The sequence below is a fragment of the Pinus tabuliformis genome, chromosome 6, assembly GCF_031772625.1.
Source record: "Pinus tabuliformis cultivar Carrire ecotype Pingquan chromosome 6, CPIR1, whole genome shotgun sequence".
NCBI classification, from domain to species: Eukaryota; Viridiplantae; Streptophyta; class Pinopsida; order Pinales; family Pinaceae; genus Pinus; species Pinus tabuliformis.
This window is the reverse complement of record NC_142292.1, coordinates 1,568,685,186-1,568,709,386: the sequence shown is the minus strand read 5'-3', so window position 1 is coordinate 1,568,709,386 and position 24,201 is coordinate 1,568,685,186. Positions and strand designations below refer to the sequence as shown.

The window sequence follows — 24,201 nt, the reverse complement described above, 5'->3', positions numbered from 1 at the left end:
CTGATATATATTAATGGTGAGAACATATTTATAAATGTTTTTGGGTTAGTTTTTCTAGATAATTTTGTATTGGGCTCATTGTATTCTCTTCTAAACATTTTATGACAATCCAGTAGAAGAAGAATTTTAAAAGGGTTTTCCCCCTTGTGGGGTTTTTCTTTGGTCTTTGACCAAATTTGGTGTCTCTTTCTAATTGTCTCCTTTGTCATTGCATTTACTGCTCTATGTTTAATTACTATTGATGATTGGAAAGTTTAATTTTTATTTGAAATATTGTTGATTGAAGAATTGAATTGGGCTAAAAGTAATTGAAACAACATAAAGTAGTGTGAAAATAAACATGGTATCACAGCTAAGGTGAAGGACAATCCTAAAAGGAGACAAGCATTGAAGAAATCATCTTTGGAAAGTTGAAGGAGCATATCTAATCAAGTCAATATGTCTTCCTTATTCTTCAAGGAACATGAGAATTTGGGTGACTCATATAACTTTTCTACATGGAAGATCAGGTTGGAGATCATAGTTGATAACAATGATGTTTTGGAATACATTCAAGGAAAAGTACCTGAGCCTCCAGGGAATGGTTATGTTTCTGCCAAGAACAAGCACACGAAAGGTGAGTTAAAAGCAAAGAAAATTATAGTTCACGGTTTACAAGATAGTCTCCTTGCATATGTTGGAAATTTGAGAAAGTTTAAGAACATGTATGATAATATAGTTGTCATGAATGAAGTCAACAATTTGAATGAAATCATGTCCTTGAAAGATCAACTCAAAGACATGAAGATGAACAAAAGGGAGTCTGTGCAATCCTAAATTATGAGGATATCTCGTCTTAGAGATCAATTGGAAATAGTTGGATAAATTGTTCCTAACAAGGAATTGGTGATTGTAACTCTTAGAGGTCTCCCTCCCATTTGGGAAACCTTCATTACTACTATACGCAACAGCAATACCTTCCCGTCATTTGATGACATTGTTGGAAATATCACTCAAGAAGAATCATGGATGATATCAAGATGAAGGATTCAAAAGCATGAAGAAGGAGAGCTCGTTGCATTCATCACTCAAAACAGGAAGAAGAAAGGGAAAGGAGGTCCATTAAATTCCAGAAAACCTTCACCTTAAAACACAAAACAAAAGGAATGATAGAACATCATCTCACATTGAATGTTACAATTGTCACAAGAAGGGTTTTTATGTTCGATATTTCCCCAAGAAGAACAATGGTCCACTCCACAACACTAGAAGCAACAACAACATGTTTTATTATTAAAGAAGAGGAGATGACCGAAGGAATGATCGCAATGGAAGAGATGAAAGAAGAAGAAGAGATTCTCCAAGTGAAGATGAAGAATATCGTCATCCTAAAAATAAGTCAAGGTACTTTAGGTATGAAAGTAATGTTGGCAATCATTCTAAATAAATTCTTATTTTTGCCCCTACTAGTTCTCTCCTCTGAATTAGTGGGATAGTTGGTTGGTTGATAGTGGGTCCACTCATCATTTCTCTAGGTATAATGAATTTCTCTCTAATTTGGTGGAGAGGGAGTCAAATTTGAAAATTATTCTTGGAGACAACTCCAGAAAATTTTATACTCTCCTTGTTGGATCACCCATGAGAGATGCATTCACATTGGGATCGAGATTGAAGGTCTCCACAGGGTTACAAAATACCTCTTCTAGCATTGGTCCATAATACTAATCATCTAAGCGAGCTATGGCACTGAATATTGGTCGTTTTACATTATGATGCTCTTCCGAAATTGAAGAAATTGGGAGTCTAGTATTCTTGATGTTCAAGCCCAACATGATGGATCATGTCCAGGTTCTGCTAGTGGAAAGAAGATAGGGGACTATTCCCCTCTAGTGAGAACAGGACAAATGACATCATCCATCTCATTCATTTTGACTTATGTCATTTGATGCCTATACATTCTATTGGTGGCCATCACTACTACATCACCTTCATTGATGACTTTTCAAGAAATACATGCATATATTATTTGAAGCACAAGTATGAAGCTTTCGAAATGTTAAAGGAGTTCAAACCTTTGGTCGAAAATTAAACAGGGAAGAAAATTAAATCTTTAGATCCGACAAAGGTGGCGAGTACATTTCAAATGAGTTCATCGATTTTTACAATAATTAAGGTATCAAGAAAGAGATGATTGTGCCCTATACTCCCAAGAAAAATGGAGTAGCTAAAAGAAAGAACGGGTATATTGTAGAAGTTTCTCGTGCCATGCTCCATGATCAAAAGTTGTCAAAGTTCCTTTGGGGAGAAGCAATAAATGTTGTTGTATATGTTCAAAACAGGGTGCCTCATCAAGAATTGGACAACAATACCCCCGAAGAAGTGTTCACATGTTCCAAGCCTAATGTTGGCCATCTCTATATCTTTGGTTATCCTGTATATTTCCATGTGCCGAAGGACAAAAGAAACAAACTAGAAGCCACTGGAAGAAAAGGTACGTTTGTTGGATATTGTGAAAATTCCAAAGCTTTTAGAATATAGTTCCTAGTCAAAGGAAGGTTGAAATTAGCATGGATGTAATGTTCTATGAAGATGTTTCCCTTGAGAAAGAAAGTGACCTTTCTCTACCTCCTCCTCTTGAGAAGAAGAATGATGATATGAATATTTTAGATGGTCCTTAAGTGCTTGAATGTGAGACATACATCTTTGATGATCCCATGGAGCCCATGGATCCCTTAGACCCTCCTTTATGTGGCCTTCTTGCCAAGAAGAGGCCGCTTTGGCTTCGTGACACATTACAGGATGATGAGAGACGATTTCTCTTTCGAATATCATTTATAGATAGCAATAAGTCATGTAATTACTAGGGATATGTTGTACACATGAACACTATGATTCAAGCCAAACCTACCACCTTTGAACAAGTCGTGAAAGAACAAGTGTAGAAGGATTTTATGGTTGAATAATATGAGTCTATTATGAAAAATGATGTATGGGATGTTGTGTCGAGACTAAAGTGGAAGTCTATGGTGACTTCAAATTGGCTATTCAAGATGAAACATTGAGTTGGCGGTAGCATTGAGAAATATAAAGCAAGGTTCATGGCCCAAGGAGTCTCCAAAAAAGAGGGAGAAGATTATGATGACGTTTTTTCACTTGTGGCTCGATATGCAACCATTCACTTGATAGTTTCTCTTGCCACAAGTAATGGATGGACTACATCAGATGGATGTAAAGACAACATTCCTCCATTGCATGTTACAGGAAGAAGTGTACATTGAGCATTTATAGGGGTTTGAAGTAAAGGATCAAAAATCACATGTTTGTAGGTTGAAGAAGGAATTGTATGGTTTGAAGCAAGCCCCCAAAGCATGGTATGCCTGCATAGATAGTTATTTGGTGAAGCTAGGATTCACAAGAAGCAATGTTGATCCCAGCCTCTACTTGAAGGTAGTCCAAGGTATGCCATTGATTTTGGTTCTATATGTTGACAATCTATTCTTGATAGGTAGTGAGCCCCTTATGATCAAGTGTAAGAGGGAGTTAGCCTCTAAATTCGAGATGAAGGATCTTGGACTCATGAAATACTTTCTAGGCCTTGCGATGTGGCAAAGGCCTAGTGAGATTTTATTTTCACAAGGAAAATATGTCATGAAGCTATTGGATAAAACTAGAATGACAGAATGAAAGTACTTTCCCACACTGATGGAAATGGATTTCAAGAAGTTATGTGGAGAAGCTGTAGGACCCAAATTAGCGAATCCATCTAAGTAAATTAGCGAATCCATCTGAGTATATTGAGTTATGATTGGGGCTCTCATGTTCTTAGTGAACAATCATCCAAACATATGTTATGTAGTGAAACATTGATTCAATTCATGACTGATCCTATCCATGCTCATTGGATTGCTACTAAACACATTTTGAGATATTTGCATGGGATGATCATCCTTGGTCCGAGACATACTACTGGAGATGTTTGACTTCATGGATATATCGATGTTGAGTGGGCAGCAAATTTTGTCAACAGGATTAAGAGTATGTATGGATGTTGTTTTTGTATTATATCTATTGTTATATCTTGGATGAGCAGGAAGCAGAAGTCCATATCATTGAGTATTGTTGAGGTAGAGTACATTACCATTAGCATGGCTAGCTGCGATGTCATTTGGTTGAGGAAGATCTTTGGAGGGCTATTTGAGCAAGTCCTAGAAACTACATCGATATTTTGTGACAACAAGAGTGGGATCTCTCTAGAATAGAATATTGTATTTCATGACAATTCCAAGCACATAGATATTTGATATCACTACATTCAAGACATGGTGCAGAGAGGAGTTGTTATAATCCATCATATATCGGCAGATGAGTAGATTGTAGATATTCTCACCAAGGATTTTCCAAAATGGATGTTCTTAGTCTTAAGAGAGCAGATTGGACTGATGGATGTGACCCCTTCTAATAAGCTGCATCACTAATCAAGAACATTGAGTCAACTCTTCCCCCCTGTCTGAGCTCCCAAGGTGACAAATTGAGATGGATGGCTCTTGGTGTTGAGGGATATCTAGAAAAATTATAGGGTCATAGATGTTGCTCCTCTATATTTTACCCATAGGGTTGGAGATGTTGCTCCCCTATTTTGGTATTTGTAGAGTATACCTCAGTTGGAATCATACCCACAAGTTGGGCTTGTTGGGATTGCCGCTCCTTGTTTGGCCAACAGGTTTAGAGTGTACTTAGGGGTGTACAACCCAAGTTGATTATGATGTAGTTTTTCTACCACATGACTCTTGAGGATCATTGTTGGGAAGATCAGTGGGTAATAGGATGGGTTGAGATGTGATCCCCTATATCACCTATTGCTCGATATGGGGTTGAAGATGTTTTTCTCCCACATGCAATTCTAGGTTGAGATTTGCTCCTCGATGTAGATTCAAGTTGAGATGTGCTCCCTGATATTATTTTCAAACTGAGATGTGCTCTTCAACATTATAGAAGGTGGTAGTTAATGCTCGCCAATTCTTCTTCTTCAGATTTGAGAATGTTTCAGCGGATAGAGTTAAGCAGAGATGGGACATGATATGACGATATGATACACATGACATGATGTAATTGTAACTTCTCCATAACTGAGAGGGAGCGTTAATTTGGTAGTTAAATGGAAATTCGAACCATGGGACTAGATTCCTCTTTTTGAGAGGACCAATTCAAAATATTGAAGTGCTCAATTTGGACAAGGGAAAGTGTACTTATGAACAAAAGCCCACATATGAACATTTGGACAGGTTGGCCCTAATAAGAAATGGTCACCCTTGGAAGCCTATAAACACAAATGACCTCAAGATCATTTGAACATCACCAAGCATCATCTTCTCCTCTTATTCATTTATTTTTTCGCACAATTTTGAGGTTGGGTTGAGGAAAGAGGTTCACACAAGTTCAAAAATACAGGTTTTGAAGCTCGCACGTGTTCTAGGGTTTTGGTTTCTGACCATAGGCTTGTCAAAGGAATTTTTGGCTATAAATGTAGGCTATCAGGCTCAAGGGTGTGGTTGGATGGTCTCAACCGCATGCACAACTCTTGCTCCATGCAGTTGGGCTCTAGGGCTAAATTTTGACATATGACCATAGCTGACCACAGATAGGAAAAGTTTTCTCTGATATATATTGATGCTATGAAAATATTTTTGAATGTTGTTGGTTTAATTTTGTTGTATGGTTTTGTATTGGGCTCATTGTACTCTCCACTGAACATTTTATGACAATCTAATAGAAGAAAAATTTTCAAAGGGATTTCCGCCTTGTGTGGTTTCTCCCTGGTCTTTGACCAAATCTGGTGTCTCTTGTTGATTGTCTCCTTTGTCATTTCATTTACTGTTCTATCTTCAATTACCGTTGATGATTAGAAAGATGAATTATTATTGAAAAGATTGCTAATTGAAGAATTGAATTGGGCTAAAAGTAATTGAAAGAACATAGAGCAGTGTGAAAATTAACAATGACATGGTATGAAGTATACATTGCAAGTCATCACAGTCTCTAAGGTTATTTGGTTCATTTCTCTCAACTTGTTAATTCCTCAAAGTTGTTTACACCTAATCTTTGGGATTAGGTAAATCCATGTAAATATTGTAAAAGGAAAATAAGGATATTCCGAAGACAAAGAGACACTGGGAGATGAAACCCAAGATTCTCTCTCTCCATGTATATATCTATAATCCATATTAATGCAAAGACACAATTTGATTTGAGGAGTTACCTCCTAGCTTGACATGGTATTAGAGGCAGTCCCATTTTTAGCTTCCTTTCTTCCCTTGTAACTCCCACTGCTTCTGTTCTACATCTTTTGCAGACTAACATTTCTGTCAAGTCCCTGCATAATCCCATACATTGTTGTTGAATGGATAACTCTCATAAAAGATTTGGGCTTGAGTAGTGTGAAATTGTTGGAGCACAAGTCCCATTCTAGTATTTTCCTACTTAGTAACTCCTTTGCATTTTGGGCTTGATTCCCTAAAGTTCTTCTCCAAGTAACATAGATCCTTTTTGTTCCTGCAAATGTTGAATGCTAGCTATTCTGTCTAGAAGATGTAGATCGCTAGGTTGACTTGTTGGATATGAAGTTAAAAACCAAGAGACCTTCTTTTGAAATCATTCTCTACATATTAATCCATTCTCGACATTTGAGAAATTCGTTAATTAAATGTGAGTAACTCTTGAAGTCTATCTATTGGAGTGCATTGAAGTTTTATATGAATTTCGTATCTCTGGTTATAATACAATGTCTCAGGCTGTATATGGTGCATTCTTCTGCATTCAATCTATTATAAATAGGAAATGATATATTATATTCGAATGAATGACCGTGCAGTGAATGGATTGTTGAATGATGCATTGGAATTATCTATATACATTTGAATGGTGGGTGAATCATTATTTGAATGGTGTGTGTATCAATTTTTTATGTGTTAGCATTTTTGAGGGCCGTATTTGGAGTTATTTTTTAATACCATAATCTTTTACATGTCACATATATTAAATGGAGCATATGGATGGAAAATACGTCGAGTTCCTATTTTGAGGGGTGTATTATAATATATTATATGTGGAACATTATTATAACATATGTTATGTGGACCATATGTGGTTTGTAATGAGATATGTGAGCATTATGTAATATGTCATGAAGGTATATCGAGAGGTTATATTTTTAATTGAAGGCTTTTGAAGGCATGTTAGGTCCCTATAATATTAGTGATACCCCCATTACTATTGTCATTGTATCCCTTATTGTTATTATTGTGCCCCATAGAATCCCTCTATTGTTATTTTTCTACCTTAATATTATTATTGTTACATCGGCTTGGTTATATTGTGACCCCGTAGACTCCTATATATAGACAGGAGATTTTGTCATTTGAATAATCTAATAATTGTTCATTTGTGTAATGTAAAGGAGTTTTCCCCCTCAAAGAGGCTTATTTCTAAGGCGTTGATATATCTTTTCTATCTTTTTATGAGCTGGTTTCATAACATTTGGTATCAGAGCTTTGGATTCTATGGTTTCGCTGCTCCAAATAGGTCATCGTGCAATTTTCTCTATAACTTTTTTTTTGCGACGTTTCAGAAGCTAAAAAAATAACCCATTTGGGAAAAAATAGTTTTGAACTTCGGGTCCAAATCTTAGATCTTTTCTCGCTACATTTACGGAGATATGATCTGAGGAAGTTGGCATTTTTGCAGACTCTCGAATTACATTCCAAATAGGTGACCTGGGGAAAATCATCATAACTTTTGTTTTGAGCAACAGATTGAAATCTCGTAAGAAGTTTTAGAAAGAGGATGTTCTCTAGCTTTCTGTATATTAGTTTCAGGTACTAAGGTTGAAGCAGTGACACATGGCATGTCGTACAAGTTCACTCTACTGAACTAGTCTATAATCAGGTCACTATGGGAGATTTGGCATAACTCTTCCTTGGAGAATCCAATTTTGATCATATTGGTGGCATTGAAAAGAGGACGCAGAGGGCTACTGCAAGTCACGATTTTAGAACTGGGAGATCCAAAATTAAAGAGGTACATCAGATTCAATACCGAGCTACTACAAGTGAAAAAAGGTGTGTATTTTTTAGATTTTTGCATAACCTTGCTTTGAAAAATTAGTTTGAAGGAATTCAAAGGGCATAGTGAAGCATTATTATTGGTAATTGATACCCCGGAGAAAGAAAATGGAAACACCTAGTAAGCAACCTAAAAGCTCTAGCATGACTCATGAAGAAGAGGAAGATATGCAACATGATATATCAATATTACGAAACCAAGTGCAACAAATTTCACTCGCACAAAAGGTAATAGAAAATAAGATGGATGGTTTAAAGAAAGACGTAGAAGCTAAGATGGATGGTTTAAATAAAGGCGTAGAAGCTAAGATGAATGACTTGGAAGCTAAGATGGACGGCGTGAAAACTATGATGGATGGCGTGGAAGCTAAGATGGATGGCATGGATGCTAGGATGAATGGCATGGATGCTAATATGAATGGCATGGACGATAAGATGGAAGAATTGAAGATATATTTGAATAAGTTGCTACAAGAAATGGTCACTAATGGTGAAAGGGTAGTAAAGGAAACTCATGATGAGAACAAAATAAATGTTAATCATGATTTCATAGACTCTAATGTTGGATTGAAGACCCACTATGTTCCAAAAATTGATATGAGGAAGTTTGATGGCAAGGATCCCGGAACATGGATACTACAGATGGAGCAATTTTTCGATCTCCATAATGTGAAAAACACACAAAAGGTACGTATTGCAACTTTATATTTGGAACCAAATCATTTTGTATGGTATTAATGGCTTTGCTCTCGTAAACAAATTGTCACTTGGGCAATTGTTACGGAAGAAATGATAACAAATTATGAGGATACAAAAAGCAACACCTTTTTTAGCCAATTGATAAATCGCAAACAAAAGGGTTCAATGATGGAGCACATTGAAGACTTCCAAAAATTGAACATAAGGGTAAAAGATATTCCAGAGGAGCATAGGATTGATCTGTTCATAGGGACTTTAAAGGATAATATCCAACATGAGGTTCGCCTTTGGGAACCTGATTCATTGGAGAAGGCATTCAAGTTAGCAAGAAAAATGGAAAGCAAAATTATGGCAACCAGGAAGCCTACCACTCACAACTATAAAGATGGAAGTGTTGCTACCCCTAGCCTTCCACAACCTACAAGGTTGACACCACAACAATTGGAAGAAAAAAGAGCAAAAGGGCTTTGTTACATTTGTGATATCAAATACACTAAAGTTCATAAGTGTGCTAAGAACAAATTATTCTACATAGATTGTGAAGAGGAGGAAGAAAAGGAACAAGAAATGTCAAAAGAAGAGGATATACTCCAGGAACAAACCTTAGATAAAGAAGAAATGAATCCAACGATATCTTGTAATGCATTGGCTGGAATTACCACTCCTCAAACTATCAAGATAGAAGGACATATCAAGAAGAAAAACTTGATAGTGTTGATTGATTTGGGAAGTACCCATAATTTTATTCCTTGTAAGATAGCAAAGGAATTGAATTGCTTCCTATATCTAGCACCAGAGTATCAAGTGATGGTTGCAAGTGGAGGAACCATAAATTTCTCTAGAAAGTTCCATAATATCAAGTTATCCATGGGAGAATATGTATTGAATAGCCCAATTCTTTCCATTCCAATGGGTGGTGCTGATGTTGTACTAGGAGTCCAATGGCTACAATCCTTGGGTACAATAGCTTTTAATTTTCAAGAACTTTTCATGAAATTTTCTGTGGAAGGAAAGGAAGTTGAATTAAGGGGTATTGTAGGGAAACCAGGAAAGATAATCAGCTCTAATGGTATGACAAAGCTTCTAAAGAAGGAACAACAAGGTGTAATTGCACAATTATGTTCGCTAGAGGTTCCCACATCGAAATCATCTATTTCTCTAGATCTCCAAAAAGTATTGGACAATCATTCCAAGGTATTTGAGACTCCCAAAGGTTTCCCGCCTATTCGTGATCATGATCATGCTATTCATTTGATTCCAGGAAGTGTTCCTCCAAACATTAGGCCGTACAGATATCCCTATGCCCAAAAGAGTGAAATTGAACATATGGTTGCAGAAATGCTAGAGGCTGGTATAATTCAACCTAGTCAAAGTTCTTTCTCTGCTCCAGTAGTATTAGTTCACAAGAAGGATGGATCATGGTGCATGTGTCCAGATTATAGGGAGCTCAACAAGCTCACTATTAAAGATAAATTTCCCATTCCTGTCATTAATGAATTATTGGATGAATTGCATGGATCAATTTACTTCACCAAGTTGGATCTTTGTTCAGGATATCATCAAATCAGAATGAAGACTAAAGACATTCCAAAAACAACATTTAGAACTCATGAGGGTCATTATGAATTTTTGGTCATGCCTTTTGGCCTTACTAATGCACCTTCTACATTTCAAGGTTTGATGAATTCCATTTTCAAACCCTTCCTTAGAAAATTTGTGTTAGTATTTTTTGATGATATACTAATCTACAGCAAGTCTTGGAAGGATCATGTCCAACATGTTGACATAGTGCTCAAACTATTAGAGGAGAAACAATTATATGAAAAAATCTCAAAATGTTTCTTTGGAGTACAAGAGGTGGAATATTTGGGTCATATTGTATCTCATGAAGGTGTTAAGGTAGACCCTAGAAAAATTAAAACCATTAAGGAATGGAAAATCCCCACATCCATAAAGCATCTACGAGGATTTCTCAGGTTGACAGGGTATTATCGCAAGTTTGTTAAGAATTATGGGAGAATAGCAGCACCTCTAACAACATTATTGAATAAAGATGCATTTTCATGGACTCTAAAGAGGCAATGTGCCAAGCACCAGTCTTAGCTACACTGGACTTCACAAAAACCTTTATTGTGGAATGTGATGCCTCAGGAAATGGAATTGGTGTTGTTTTAATGCAAGAAGAAAGACCCATTGCTTTCGAAAGTCATACAATCAATGGAAAGTATTTACAAAAAGCTATTTATGAGAATGAAATGTTGGCAATACTACATGCACTTAAGAAATGGCGACCCTACCTAATGGGAAGACACTTCAAGGTAAAAACAGATCATGATAGTCTTAAATACATTTTAGAACAAAGATTATCTTTAGAAGAGCAACAAAAATGGATCACAAAGATGTTGGGTTATGACTTTGAAATCATCTACAAAAAGGGAAGCAAAATGTTGTGGTAGATGCACTCTCAAGAAAGGATGAGGATGTGGAAGCATTTCTGTGCGCCATTTCTATTATCCAACCAGATTGGATAAACAAAGCAAGGGATGAATGGAAGAATGACGAGGAAGTGTGGGCACTCATTGAAAAGATACAACAAGATCCCAATACATCTGATACATTTATCTGGAAAAATGATTCATTATGGTACAAGGATTGGGTATACCTATGTAAGAATTACCAACTCAAACAAAATATTCTTAGGGAATTGCACACCTCTCCATTAGGAGGGACCTACCACAGGGTTAAGAAGGATTTTTTTTGGGATGGCCTTAAATCAGATATTCAAAAGTTTGTGGCGGAATGTTTGGTTTGCCAACAAAATAAAGTTGAAACAATTAAGACTCCAGGACTATTACAACCTTTATCCATTCCAAGCCAACGTTGGGAGGAGTTTTCAATGGATTTTGTCATAGGTTTACCCAAGTTCGAAGGAAAGAGTGTTATCATGGTGGTAGTGGACAAACTTACCAAGTATGCACACTTTTGTGTATTATCTCATCCATTTAAAGCAAGTACAGTTTCTACTGCATTTATGGAAACAATTCAAAAGCTACATGGAAACCCAAAGATTATTGTAAGTGACAGAGATCCCATTTTCACTGGAAATTTTTGGAGAGAATTATTTTCTTGTCTTGGTACTCAGTTAGCTCATAGCTCATCTTATCATCTTCAATCTTATGGGTAAACTGAGATAGTAAACAAATGTTTGGAAGGATATCTTCGTTGCTTTGTATATGATAAACAGACACAATGGGTCAAATGGTTGCCTCTGGCTGAATGGTGGTATAACACTTCCTTCCATACTACAACAAAAATGACCCCATTTATGAAACTTTATGGATATCATCCACCATGCATCACATCATATTTAAGAGAAAATTCTAAGGTTCAAGTAGTGGAAGATCACATCAAGCATCAACAACAAGTTCTCCAACTCTTAAAGGATAACCTCACCTTGGCACAGAATAGAATGAAACAACAGGCAGATCAACATCGTAGTGAAAGAAGTTTTGAGGTAGGTGATTGGGTATTCCTACGGCTACAGCCATATAAAAAAATGTCCCTCAAGCAAGCTAAGAAGGATAACAAATTATCACCAAAGTATTATGGTCCGTACAAGGTGTTGCAAAAGATAGGTACTATGGCATACAAATTGGAGCTTCCTGCAGCTTCTCGAGTGCACCCATTTTTCCATGTTTCATCCTTAAAGAAAGTTATAGGGGACAAGCTTCCAGTTCAGACAATATTGCCAGAACTTGATGAGGAAGGAAAAATGATATTGGAACCTGAAGCAGGCAAAGAAAAAAGAACTCAACAGCTACGAAATAGATCAATTTCAGAGTATCTCATCAAGTGGAAGAACTTACCCGTTGAAGATTCCACATGGGAGGATGAGAATTTTATACAAAAGCATCCAGAACTACTCAAGCATTGAGGACAACACTTTTTTGAAGGAGAGGGGCATGTTAGGTCCCTATAATATTAGTGATCCCCCCATTACTATTGTTGTTGTATCCCTTATTGTTATTATTGTGCCCCTATTGTCCCCATATTGTTATTATTGTGCCCCATAGAATCCCTCTATTGTTATTTTTGTGCCTTTATATTATTATTGTTAGGTCGGCTTGGTTATATTGTGACCCCGTAGACTCCTATATATAGAAAGGAGGTTTTGTCATTTGAATCATCTAAGAATTGTTCATTTGTGTAATGTAAAGGAGGTTGCCCCCTCGAAGAGGCTTATTTCTAAGGCGTTGATCTATCTTTTCTATATTTTTGTGAGCTAGTTTCATAACAAGGCATATCCATTTTTTTTTGCAATTATTTTGAGGCCACATCAAATTTTATGATGCATTCACTCATCTCCATAGTAGGAATAGTTCTCACTTGCAAAGATAAGTATCTTGAGTGGTCCCGAAAGATAAAACACACCCTCATTTTCAATGAGTTGTGGAAAGGGATTTGTGAAGGAGAAGGAGACAATGCACCTGCAAATCCCACTTCATATAAGGAGTTTTGCATTTGGGAAAACAAGAACAACAAGGCCTATGCCTTGATTTCAACATCAGTAAATGAAGAAGTGAGTTTCCATATTTCGCCATTTTGAAATGCCTTTGAAGCTTTAATGAAATTGAAGGAATTGTATGACCCACACTCTGAACTTGAATTTATTGAATTGATGATTAAGTTGTTTAGTCTTGAGTTGAAAAATGATGAACCTCTTACCTTAGCATCAGAAGTAAGATCCATTATGCATGATATAAAGGGCATGAGTGCTGAGATATATATTCCTCTCATAGCTTATGTCAGGGCACTATATCCCACCTTTTCACATTATCTTGAGTATTGCAAGCAAGTGGAAACCTTAAGGAGATTACCTTTGACTCCATTGAAAATAATTTTGTTGAGAGAGAGAAGGATTTTGGGAAGAATTCAACTCCTCAGTCTACTTAAAAAGTTGTATGCCTTACACAAAAGGAGAAGAATCATGCACAAGATTCTTCTATAGGAACAGGTGGATGAAGAGGAAGAGGAAGGAGGAATTTTAGAGGTAGGGGGCAGACATATCCAAGGAGAAAGTCTGATCTTCATTGCATATGATGCACTAGAGATGGACATGATGCATCCACATGTAAGTTTCCTTAGGACAAAATTGAGTAGGAAAGGAATGAAGGAAAAGGTAAAACTAATGACAAAGGGAAAAGTAAAGTACCTGAATCCTCTCACTATGTTGCGGCACAATGTAATAATGGAGTAACTAAAGACTTGTTCAATGCTTCAATTGCTTCATCGAAAGATGATTGGTTGCTTGATTCGAGAGAAAATTTCCACATGACTTTCAAGAGAGATTTCTTTGAAGAATTTACTCACAATGTTGATGGAGTAATATACTTTGTACACAAGTCAAAACTCAATCCATCAGGCTCAAATTGCCTAGTATTCCAAACTTTCTTCTACATAATGTTTTATACCTCTCGGAGCTGAGGAGAAACTTACTGTCTTTGGTCCACATCTGCCAAAAAGGACAATCCATTCATATATTTGATGGCAAGGTCAAGGTCAGAAAAGAATCATATCACTCACTTGTTATTATGGGGATAGAAGAAGAAAGGCTTCTGAAGTTGCAAGGAACCTCTGTTCATTCACAAAACTTCTCATACAGTTCTCACTATGATGAAGGTACATTTCCATCAAGTCTTTTATGGCATGCTAGATTAGGACACTTGAACTATGACAACCTTCATTTGTTGAAGAAAAATGGTGTTACTGGTTTGCCTATAATTCCTAGGAAACTTAAGCAATGTGATGCTTGTATCTTAGGAAAGCACACCAAACAGTGTTTTCATGATTCTCATTCCAGAGCACATAGAAAACTTGAACTCAGTCATTCATATTTATGTGGCCCAATGCCTATTCCTTCTGCAAATGGTAAATAAATATATGATGACATTTATTGATGACTAGACCAGAATGTGTTGCATTTATTTATTGAGAAAAAATCTAAAGATTTTGAAACATTCAAGAACTTTCATGCATGGATTGAAAATTATACACAATCTCATATTGGCTCTATTCTCATTGATAATGGAAAAGAATACACTTCAAATTAATTTCAAAACTATCTTCGCTAGAATGGGATCAAACATCAAACAATTATGCCTTATAATCCCCAACATAATGGAGTAGTTGAAAAAATGAATAGAGCAATATTAAATATGGTACATTCCATAATGTTTTTCAAGAATGTTAAACTGATGTTTTGGGCTGATGCAGTTTTTATGTGCTGTGTATATCCCATTTCTTGGAGGTTTTCGTCAATAATGGTTACAGTAAGAGACAAGGCCTTAAAGCCTTCCTCAAAGCTTGCAAAAGTCATAAGGCTAAGAAAGACCCCTTTGATCATAGTTCTAGAGTTCACCTCCCCTTCATCTAGGGGACAACTGATAGGATTGCTAGAATCCTCAAGAAGCACAACATTCCCTCAACCTTTAGACCCCTTAATACCTTACGAAGTTCCTTAAAATCAACCAAAGATCCTGTGGACCTGAAAGATTTGAAAGGCGTTTATGTCATCCCATGCTCCTATGGAACATCGTACATTGGTGAAACATGTCGATCCATTAATCAAAGGATTAACGAACACGTTGTCGATATCAAGCATGGAAGGACATTCTCTTCGGCCTGAGCAGAGCATGCTAGGAAGACCAATCATCATATATGCATTGAGGAGGCAAAGGTAATTGCGAAGATTTCTCACTTTCATCATCGTAAATTTAGGGAAGCCATAGAGATTGAAAGGCGACCTAGTAATCTTAATAGGGACGACGGGTGGAAAATCAATAGCTATTGGATTCCGGACCTTTCCTCTTAACTTCCTCCCTTTCGTTTCTCCTTCTCCTCCCTTCGATTTTTATATTTTTTAATTTCCCCCCCTTGAGGTTGGTTCCTTGATCCCTTCCCTCCTTTTTTTTTTAAATCTAAAAAATACCTTAATTAATATTAAATTCGATTATTCCTAGTACATGAATAGATGAAAGAATTTATATTATTTATTCCTTTTTATAACTAAATATTTCCTTCTCATTTCATTTAAGTTTAATATTCAACCAAACCTCTCTTTTTTTTGTACTAAAAAATAACCTAATTAAAAATAAATTTGATTATTCATAGTAACTATAACCAAATAAAAGTCAAAAAATATCTTCCTTTATAACGTGTTATTTCTTTCACATTTCAGTTAAGCTTAATATTTACCATTTTAATTTTTATTTCATTAAAAAAATTAGTTTAATTAAATATTTAACCATTTTAATTTTTATTTTATTAAAAAATTTAGTTTATTTATTCTTTTTTCTAAGGGTCATATTACTTAGATAGAAATTAAAATAAATAAATAAATAAATAATATTTTTATTTTTAGGGTTAGGTTAGTTAGATATTATTATATCACCTTAGTTAGATATTATTATTATCTATTTAGTTATGAGTAAATAAATAACAATTATTTTATTTTAAGGGTAAGGTGAGTTAGATATATTATATAATGTATTTATTATTGATTCATCTTTAGAATAAATTAAATTAAATATGTAAATAAATTAGTATTTTGGCCCTTTCTCCCATCCAGTCAAAAATAGTCGTTATCTAGCTGTTTTTTCCCTTAGCTGTTAGAAGGTTTGGACTCCCTATTTAACTTTCTGCTTTGATCTTATTTTTCATCTGGTCCTGATGATGAACCACACTGGCTGGTTCGAAATGCATCGACCTAAATCTACCAATGTGATTTCTTCCGAAATTATTTTCAAATCAAAATATGTGTCCATCTAATGCTACAAAAAACAAGACTCCCTATGAAATGTGGTATGGCCACATTCCTTTAGTGAGACATCTCAGGGATTTTGGTTCCATCTGTTATGCCTTAATACCTTAGGAAGAGAGAAACAAAATCAGTGCAAGGAGTCATAAGTCTATCTTCTTGGGGTACTCAAATACCTCTAAAGCATACCGTCTCTATGATGAAGTCAATAAGAAGTTTATAATATCTAGAGATGTGATCTTTTTTTAATCTTCCAAGGCTAACAATATTGTTGCGTGACAACTTGATCGCTTGGATACATTCAGACATGTGAAATCTTTTCAAGGGTTTGATAATCAGATTCCACATATTGAAGGGGGGGATTCCTATACTAGATCAATATGTGGAATCTTCTTCTGAAACACTCTCTCCCCTGCATGAAGCTCCAACCACTGATGACACTTTGAGTTATGTTAGTGACAGAATTGGGAGACTAAATCTTGATTTAGCCCTATCTCAATCAACTAAGTAGCCTAGGCCATCTTAGAAAGGTCCTCCTAAATGGTTGACAAAGACACTTGAAAGTGTTCGTCCTGATGAGGTCAGAAAGATAGGAACAAGAAGCTCAACCAGAAAAAATGGAGGCAATGTAGATGATTTTGATTCACCTGTTGATATGGATGTTTCTTATGATTGTGAACTAAACTTTTCTACATATTTTGAACCAAATTCATTCAAAGAAGTTGCTTCTCATGATGAATGGAAAGAAGTGATGCAGAAAGAATATGATGCTTTGATAAAGAATGGCACCTGGAATCAGGTTGATCTTCCATTAGGAACCAAACCAATTGGCTGCAAGTGGGTCTTCAAAAACAAGTATAAAGCAGATGGCTCACTTGACAAGCATAAAGCGAGGTTTGTGGAAAACGGTTTTGCACAGAAGGAAGGGGTCGAGTATGAGGATAATTTTTCCCCCACAACAAAATGGGCTACCATCTAGACACTCTTTGCCTTGGCAACACATAACTATTGGAAGTCCATCAAATGGATGTAAAAACTACTTTCTTAAATGGATATCTGAAAGAGAATGTTTTTATGTCCCAACCAGAAGAATTTGTTGTTAAGGGTCAGGAACATAAAATATGCAATCTTGTAAAATCCTTGTATGGCCTCAAGCAAGCTCCCCGAGCTTGGTACGAGAAGTTAATTGAGCATCTTCTAAAACTCAACTTCAAACATTATGATCTTCATGATGCAACTTTGTTTGTCAATAAAGTTGGCAAAAAAGTTGTATATCTTTTGTTGTACGTAGGTGATATTTTGATGAGAAGGGACAATGAGAGCTACATTTCATCCATAAAGAACGAATTGAGGAAATGTTATGAAATGAAATACTTGGGCTATGTTCACTACTATCTTGGAATTGAAGTAACTCAACATCCAAAGTTGATATTCCTCTCTCAACAAAAGTGCATTAGAGATATGTTGAATAGGTTTGTCATGGTTGAGTGCAATTACTTGACTACTCCAATGGAACAAAACTTAAATCTCACATCCACTGAAGGAAAATAATTTGAGGATGCAACGAAGTATAGACAACTCATAGGAAGTCTCAACTACCTAACTACTACCAGACCAGATATTTCATTTTTTTTGGAATCCTCTCCAGGTTTATGAAAAATCCTTGTGAGGGTCATTGGTCCACTGCAAAAGAGTTATAAGGTACTTGAAGGGAACCCAAGGCTTTGGACTTAAGTATACACAAGTGGGAGACTTCAGCTTGATTGGATACTTTGATTCAGAATTCGATGAGATAAAGAAATTGGGGTATCTACTTCAGGTTATGTTATGAGTTTTTGATCAAGAATCATCTCTTAGAGGTCACACAAACAATCAGTTCCACTAGATTCCACAAATGAGACAAAATATATGGCAACAACTGAAGCAACAAAGGAAATTGTGTGGCTAAGAAAAATTCTAGAAGATTTGCAGGAAAAACAAGTGCATTCAACTTCTCTCATGATTGACAACACTTATGCAATAAAGTTGGCCAAGAACCCAAAGTTCCATGATCGAACGAAGCATATCAATACAAAATACCATCTGATTCGACATCATGTTGAGGCCAAGACAGTCCACCTACACCATTTTTCCACAAACCAGCATATTGCAGACATCTTCACCAAAGCGCTTGGAAGAGAAAAGTTTGAAAGATTCAGAATGATGCTTGGACTCACCAACATCCCTTCAGATTAAGGAGGTGAATGTTGACACCTAATCTTTGGGATTAGGTAAATCCATGTAAATATTGTAAATAGAAAATAAAGAGAATTAGAAGACAAAGAGACACTGGGAGATGAAACCAAGAGTCTCTCCACTGGGAGATGAAACCAAGAGTCTCTCCATGTATATATCTATGATCCATCTTAATGCAAAGACACAATTTGATTTGAGGAGTTACCTGCTGACCTGACAAAAGCGAATAACCAAAATATTCATAACCAAAATCAACCCAAATTTGTGAGCATTACACCTCCATATAACTAAACAACTTCAAATTTATGATTGTGCAACATTGTCATAACCCATTTTCAATTAATTTTTTTAATTAAATAGCGAAAATTTTCCATTATCTTATTGAAAAGTGTACATGAGTATAATCACCATTATGAGAAACAATGAAAGCAAGATGTGTAGTCCTAGCTTTTTTGCCTTCATTTCCATGCACTCATAGCTTATACTATTAATCACATTTTTTTTAAATCCAAAATTTTAATTAAAAAGCAATATCACCGACATAAAACAATAATTTTACTTATATAGCATGTCTCAAGAATTTTTTTTGGAAATTCAAATTTCAATTATCAAAATTTATTTGTATTTCACTTTTCTTTTTGAAAAATACCAAAAAAAATAACATTACTTAAGTCATTTTCTTCTATTCTTTTATATATATTAAAAATATTATATAATTAATCTAAATAAAAATATTTTATTTTTATAAAAGAAAAATAAAAATTCTAATTAAAATAAATATAATGTATAATTAAAATACATAAAATAAATTCATTTTATTAATAATTTTTAATCATTTATTGATTTTTTGTCTAAATCTAAATAATAATACCATTTTAATATATGGTACTTTAAAATTTATACAATCATTAAAATTAAATTATATTAGAGATATTGATAACTCTTTTCTACATTTATAACATTATTAATGAATTGAAAAATATTTTTTTTGTGTTATTTAAATATAAAAATGTTCAAAACAAAAACATAAATAATTAATCATATATAAATATTAATGAAAAATAAATTACAATTATTAATCATGAATTATAATATATAGAATTTTATAAATATCTATATTATTTTTTTTAAAGAAAAAAAGTAAAATTCTCATTCCAAAATTCACCATATCTCCTCACCAATACTTTTCTAAAAGTATTTCTGTTCTGGTAATCGACATAGTAGTTGTTTTGGTAATCGACATTGTTACCACTACTAGCTAACTATTTTTTTGTTTAATAATATAAAAAATAACCTTCTTTGTGTCATTTTTTCTATTATTGTGTATATACTAATTTTATTTATTTATTTAATCTAAATTAAATTAAAAATATACTTTTATAAAAAATAAAAATTTTAAAAGATAAAATTTCTGATTAAAATAAGTATAATGTATAATTAGATATATAAAATAAATAATTTGTATTAATAATTTTTATTTTTTCCCAAATTTAAATAATATTATTATAATATATCATACTTTAAAATTTATAAAATCATTAAAATTAAATTGTATTAAAAATATTGATAATTAATTAATTTTCTAAATTTATAATATTATTAATAAATTAAAAATATGACCCACGGGGTTTTGGATTGATGGTGAATGGGTGCGCTGTTAAGGCACTCCTTGTGATAGGTCACCGGTTCAAATCCCCCGGGGGTACTTAGGTTAGTCTTAACTCGAAAAAAAATAAATTAAAAATATGTATTTTTTCTTTCTCTTCACATATGATATATAAATATGAAAATGTCGAAGACAAAAACATAAATAATAAAATGATGAAAAAATAAATTACATTTATTGATCATAATACATAGAATTTTATAAATATCTATACACTTTTTGGAGGAAAAGGTAAAACTCTTCGTTCCAAAATTCACCGTACATGTCTAGTTCTATTTCTTGCCAAGACTTTTCTACTGGTTGCCAAAACTTTTCTAAAAGTACTTCCGTCCTGGTAGTAGACATGGTTACCACTTCTACATTTGGATTTGTTGTTTTGATTATTTCAAGATTCTCTGAAATTTTTGAACAACCAAACAATTTTATACTACGAAGGCTTTTAAGATTCCAATAATCTTTTGGCAATATCATTAATGCTTCACAAAGCATCAATGTAAAATTTTCAAGTTCAGGCATTGCACCTTCGTGCATCATTGGTAACTCTTCTAATTCATCTAACATAACCATTGAAAATGTCTTCAACCTAGGAAATGCCCCCATCTCTCCAAATTCTTTAGGAATCCTTTTTAACTTCGGACATCCTATAATATCCAATTTCCTTAACCCTCTTAGATTTTGTAAATGTGGAAGTTCTTCCAACATTTTACAATTCCATAATCTAAGATGATTTAAATTTTGAAACTGATAAAAATTATTTTCCATTTTAACTATGTGAGAGCTCTGTAATGAAAACTTCTTCAACTTTGACATATTAGTAATATCTTCAGGTAAAAATGTTGTGACCGTGATCTTCAATTCCAATGTTTCCATCCGAAGCATCCTCCCTAAAATGCCCTCAGAAATTGTTTCTCCATTGTTCTCTAACCTCAAATATTTCAGTTGTGTTAAATTCCCCAGGTCGTTAATGGAAGCCGCTTTTTGACCTCTTTCAAACACTCGACGACTCCACGCACTGCTAGGAACCGAGAGGTGTTGCAAAGAAGTGAGCTGTGATATGCCATGCTGCACACATCGCAAATCGTCACAGCATGCAAGGGCTAAATACTTTAGTGCTCTCAACTTACCAATGCCCGAAGGTAATTCTGTAATTCCAGACCCACAAAGATCCAGGATTTCGAGATTTACAAGTTTGGAGACAGATGCTGGTAACCTTTTGATTGGTACATACAGTAATCTTAGGCATGCAAGTTGTTTCAAACAGCCAATACTTTCAGGCAATGATTGGATGGACGTACTACTCAAATCCAGAACCTTAAGAGAGATCATGCTCTCAATCACCCTTCTTGGAATTTCTCCCAAATGTCTGTTCCCATCCAATATTAATGTGCAGATTTCTGGAGCTCTGAAAGACTCTGGAAGAGAAGTCAACTGGTTGCCAGTCAACAAAATTCTAGTGCGTGCTAAACATTCACCTGCATCCAATGTTGTGAGAACCTTACCTGCGCCACAGTAGAAGCTCTCTTGCTGCTCAGCAATTTGTATTCCGCAACTGCGCACAACGTCGTGCATCCTGAAATATTGCACGCGCCCGTCAATATCTCTCAATGTCGGTTCAATCAAACAAAGCTCAGCTAAATTGTTGACGTAGATTCCTCCGATCTCGAATTGGTCGTCGCCACCCTGATCTCGCAGCAGTCCTTCTCCCGACAACAACTCTGCGACGACCCAAACATCAACAATTATGTCTTCCGGGAAGGCAGCAGCTATGTACAGAAAGCACAATTGGAGATTAATGTTGTAGTTGCCCAGTGCGTCATAACTAAACCTGAGGCAATCATAGACTTCGCTGTTGGCGTTTGACAACCTGTGGACTGCCAAGTCCCATTCTTGTGCATCAATAATACCTGCCATTGCGCTCCCTACTGCTTTGATTGCCAAGGGAAGCCCTCCACACTTTGTACACACAACCCTCGCCTTTCCTTCGTCGATGTTTCCTGGCAGACTTCCACTGTTATGTGGAAAAGCATGATAAACAAACGGCCGCCAACTATCATCCTCCATCAAATCGCCTAATCTAATCAATGTGGACTTATCTTCATTAACTCCCATCTCCTGCAGCGTTTTCTGGTTCCTTGAACTCACAACAATTTTGGAGGTGGAATGGTCGGTTAGCCGGAGTAGACCCAATTCCTCCAGCAATCTGCGACCCTTCTCCCATACATCATCCAGGAACAACGCAAACCTTTTTCCCTGCATACTCTCATGCAACCATATTTTTATAGCTTCATCATTCATATTTTGATCTGGATTTATGTTTGCTTGCATGGCTATTTGGGAAAAGAGTTGATTCCTAAGATTTGGGAAAGATGGAGACTGCGAAACAGTCAGCCAAAGCAACAATCCATTGGAAAATAAACCCCTCACCTTTTTGCTATTGAAGACGGACTTCAGGAGGAGGGTTTTACCAGAACCGCCCTTGCCAAGCACGCCAATGGACGAAAAGGAAGACTCACCTTCTGCCTCCATCACTGACTTCTCTAGTGCTGCAAAGGCATTGTGTTGCCCCACGATAAGGGGCTCGTTGATGAAGAAACCTCTTGAAGCATCAGGTTGGGTGGACGTCGCAGAAGTAGAGGCTGCAACTGGAGAGGCGTGCAACTCTTCGATTCTTGAAAGTCTCTCTCGGAGCTCCTCATTTTGGAGCATGCTAATCAAAGGAACTGATTGGAGATGCTCTCTGATATCTGAAATCAAACGAGTAATCCTTCTACTCATTCTATGACGAGAAATCACGTCATACTTAGCGATTGTACTGCATTGTTGCGCCATTGCTGATGCTGGTCGGAGAAACGCATCCAGCTCCTTAAGCCATTTATTAACAGCTGAGGGTCTCAGCTTATTGTTGCTTTGAGGAATTGAGATTTTCTGGCTATTTAATTGCAAGCGATAGTGCTGGATCTCCTTCAACTTTGGCTCAATATCCATTACCAGGCGCTCCAAATTGGCCAATTCTTTCTTGCAACGTCTAGCAATGTTAACGTGATGGATGATTTGGTGGATAGCCATGTCTATGCCCACACCAATAAATCCAGATACGAAACCAGGATCACCCATGATAAAAAAATATGTTCAACTCCCTTGATAGCATAAAATAACAAAGCCCCACAACGGTGAATATCAATATTGAGAAATCTCAAAATGAAAAATACTCTCCAGCTAATGAAATCCTCAACCAATATTAACACTGCGAGAGCAGAGCCTTGTGGAAGGGAACCAGAAATTATGTAACTAAAAACCAACCCGAGATTGTGAACACTAATGCTGAGATTTTGTAACCTATAACTCTCATACATTGATAGATAGGACCAAAGAATTGCATACTTATAGTTGTGCAGCAGCGTCATAGTTAGTATTTGTCATTTCAATAATGAAAAGAAAAGATCCTTTCATTCTTTTTCCGAGGATGTGAAAGAGCATGATCGCCATTATAGCAAACAGTGAAAACGAGATTCGTGACAGCTTGTGCTGTAATGAGTAATGAGGGCCCTTCCAGCTCCCCATGCTTTCTTTTCTATGATGTGAACCACAGAAATCTTCATTTGACACAATTGTTTATCACTTATTCTATTATTTTTCTTTGACCAATTTTTGTTACGATGCGGGAGTGATGATAAGTTTGTGTTTGATAA

General features: G+C 35.6%; 1 protein-coding gene across 1 annotated transcript in view; it reads right to left on the bottom strand.

Annotated features, from left to right (window-relative positions):
* The window catches only part of LOC149264763 (disease resistance protein At4g27190-like), a 99,993-nt gene extending 76,367 nt beyond the window's left edge, over positions 1-23,626 (bottom strand). The window contains exon 1 of the mRNA XM_089400735.1: positions 21,438-23,626. Within this exon, the coding sequence (XP_089256861.1) occupies positions 21,438-23,626 (2,189 nt within the window). The remainder of the gene's footprint in view (positions 1-21,437) is intronic.
* Positions 23,627-24,201: the final 575 nt, after the last annotated feature.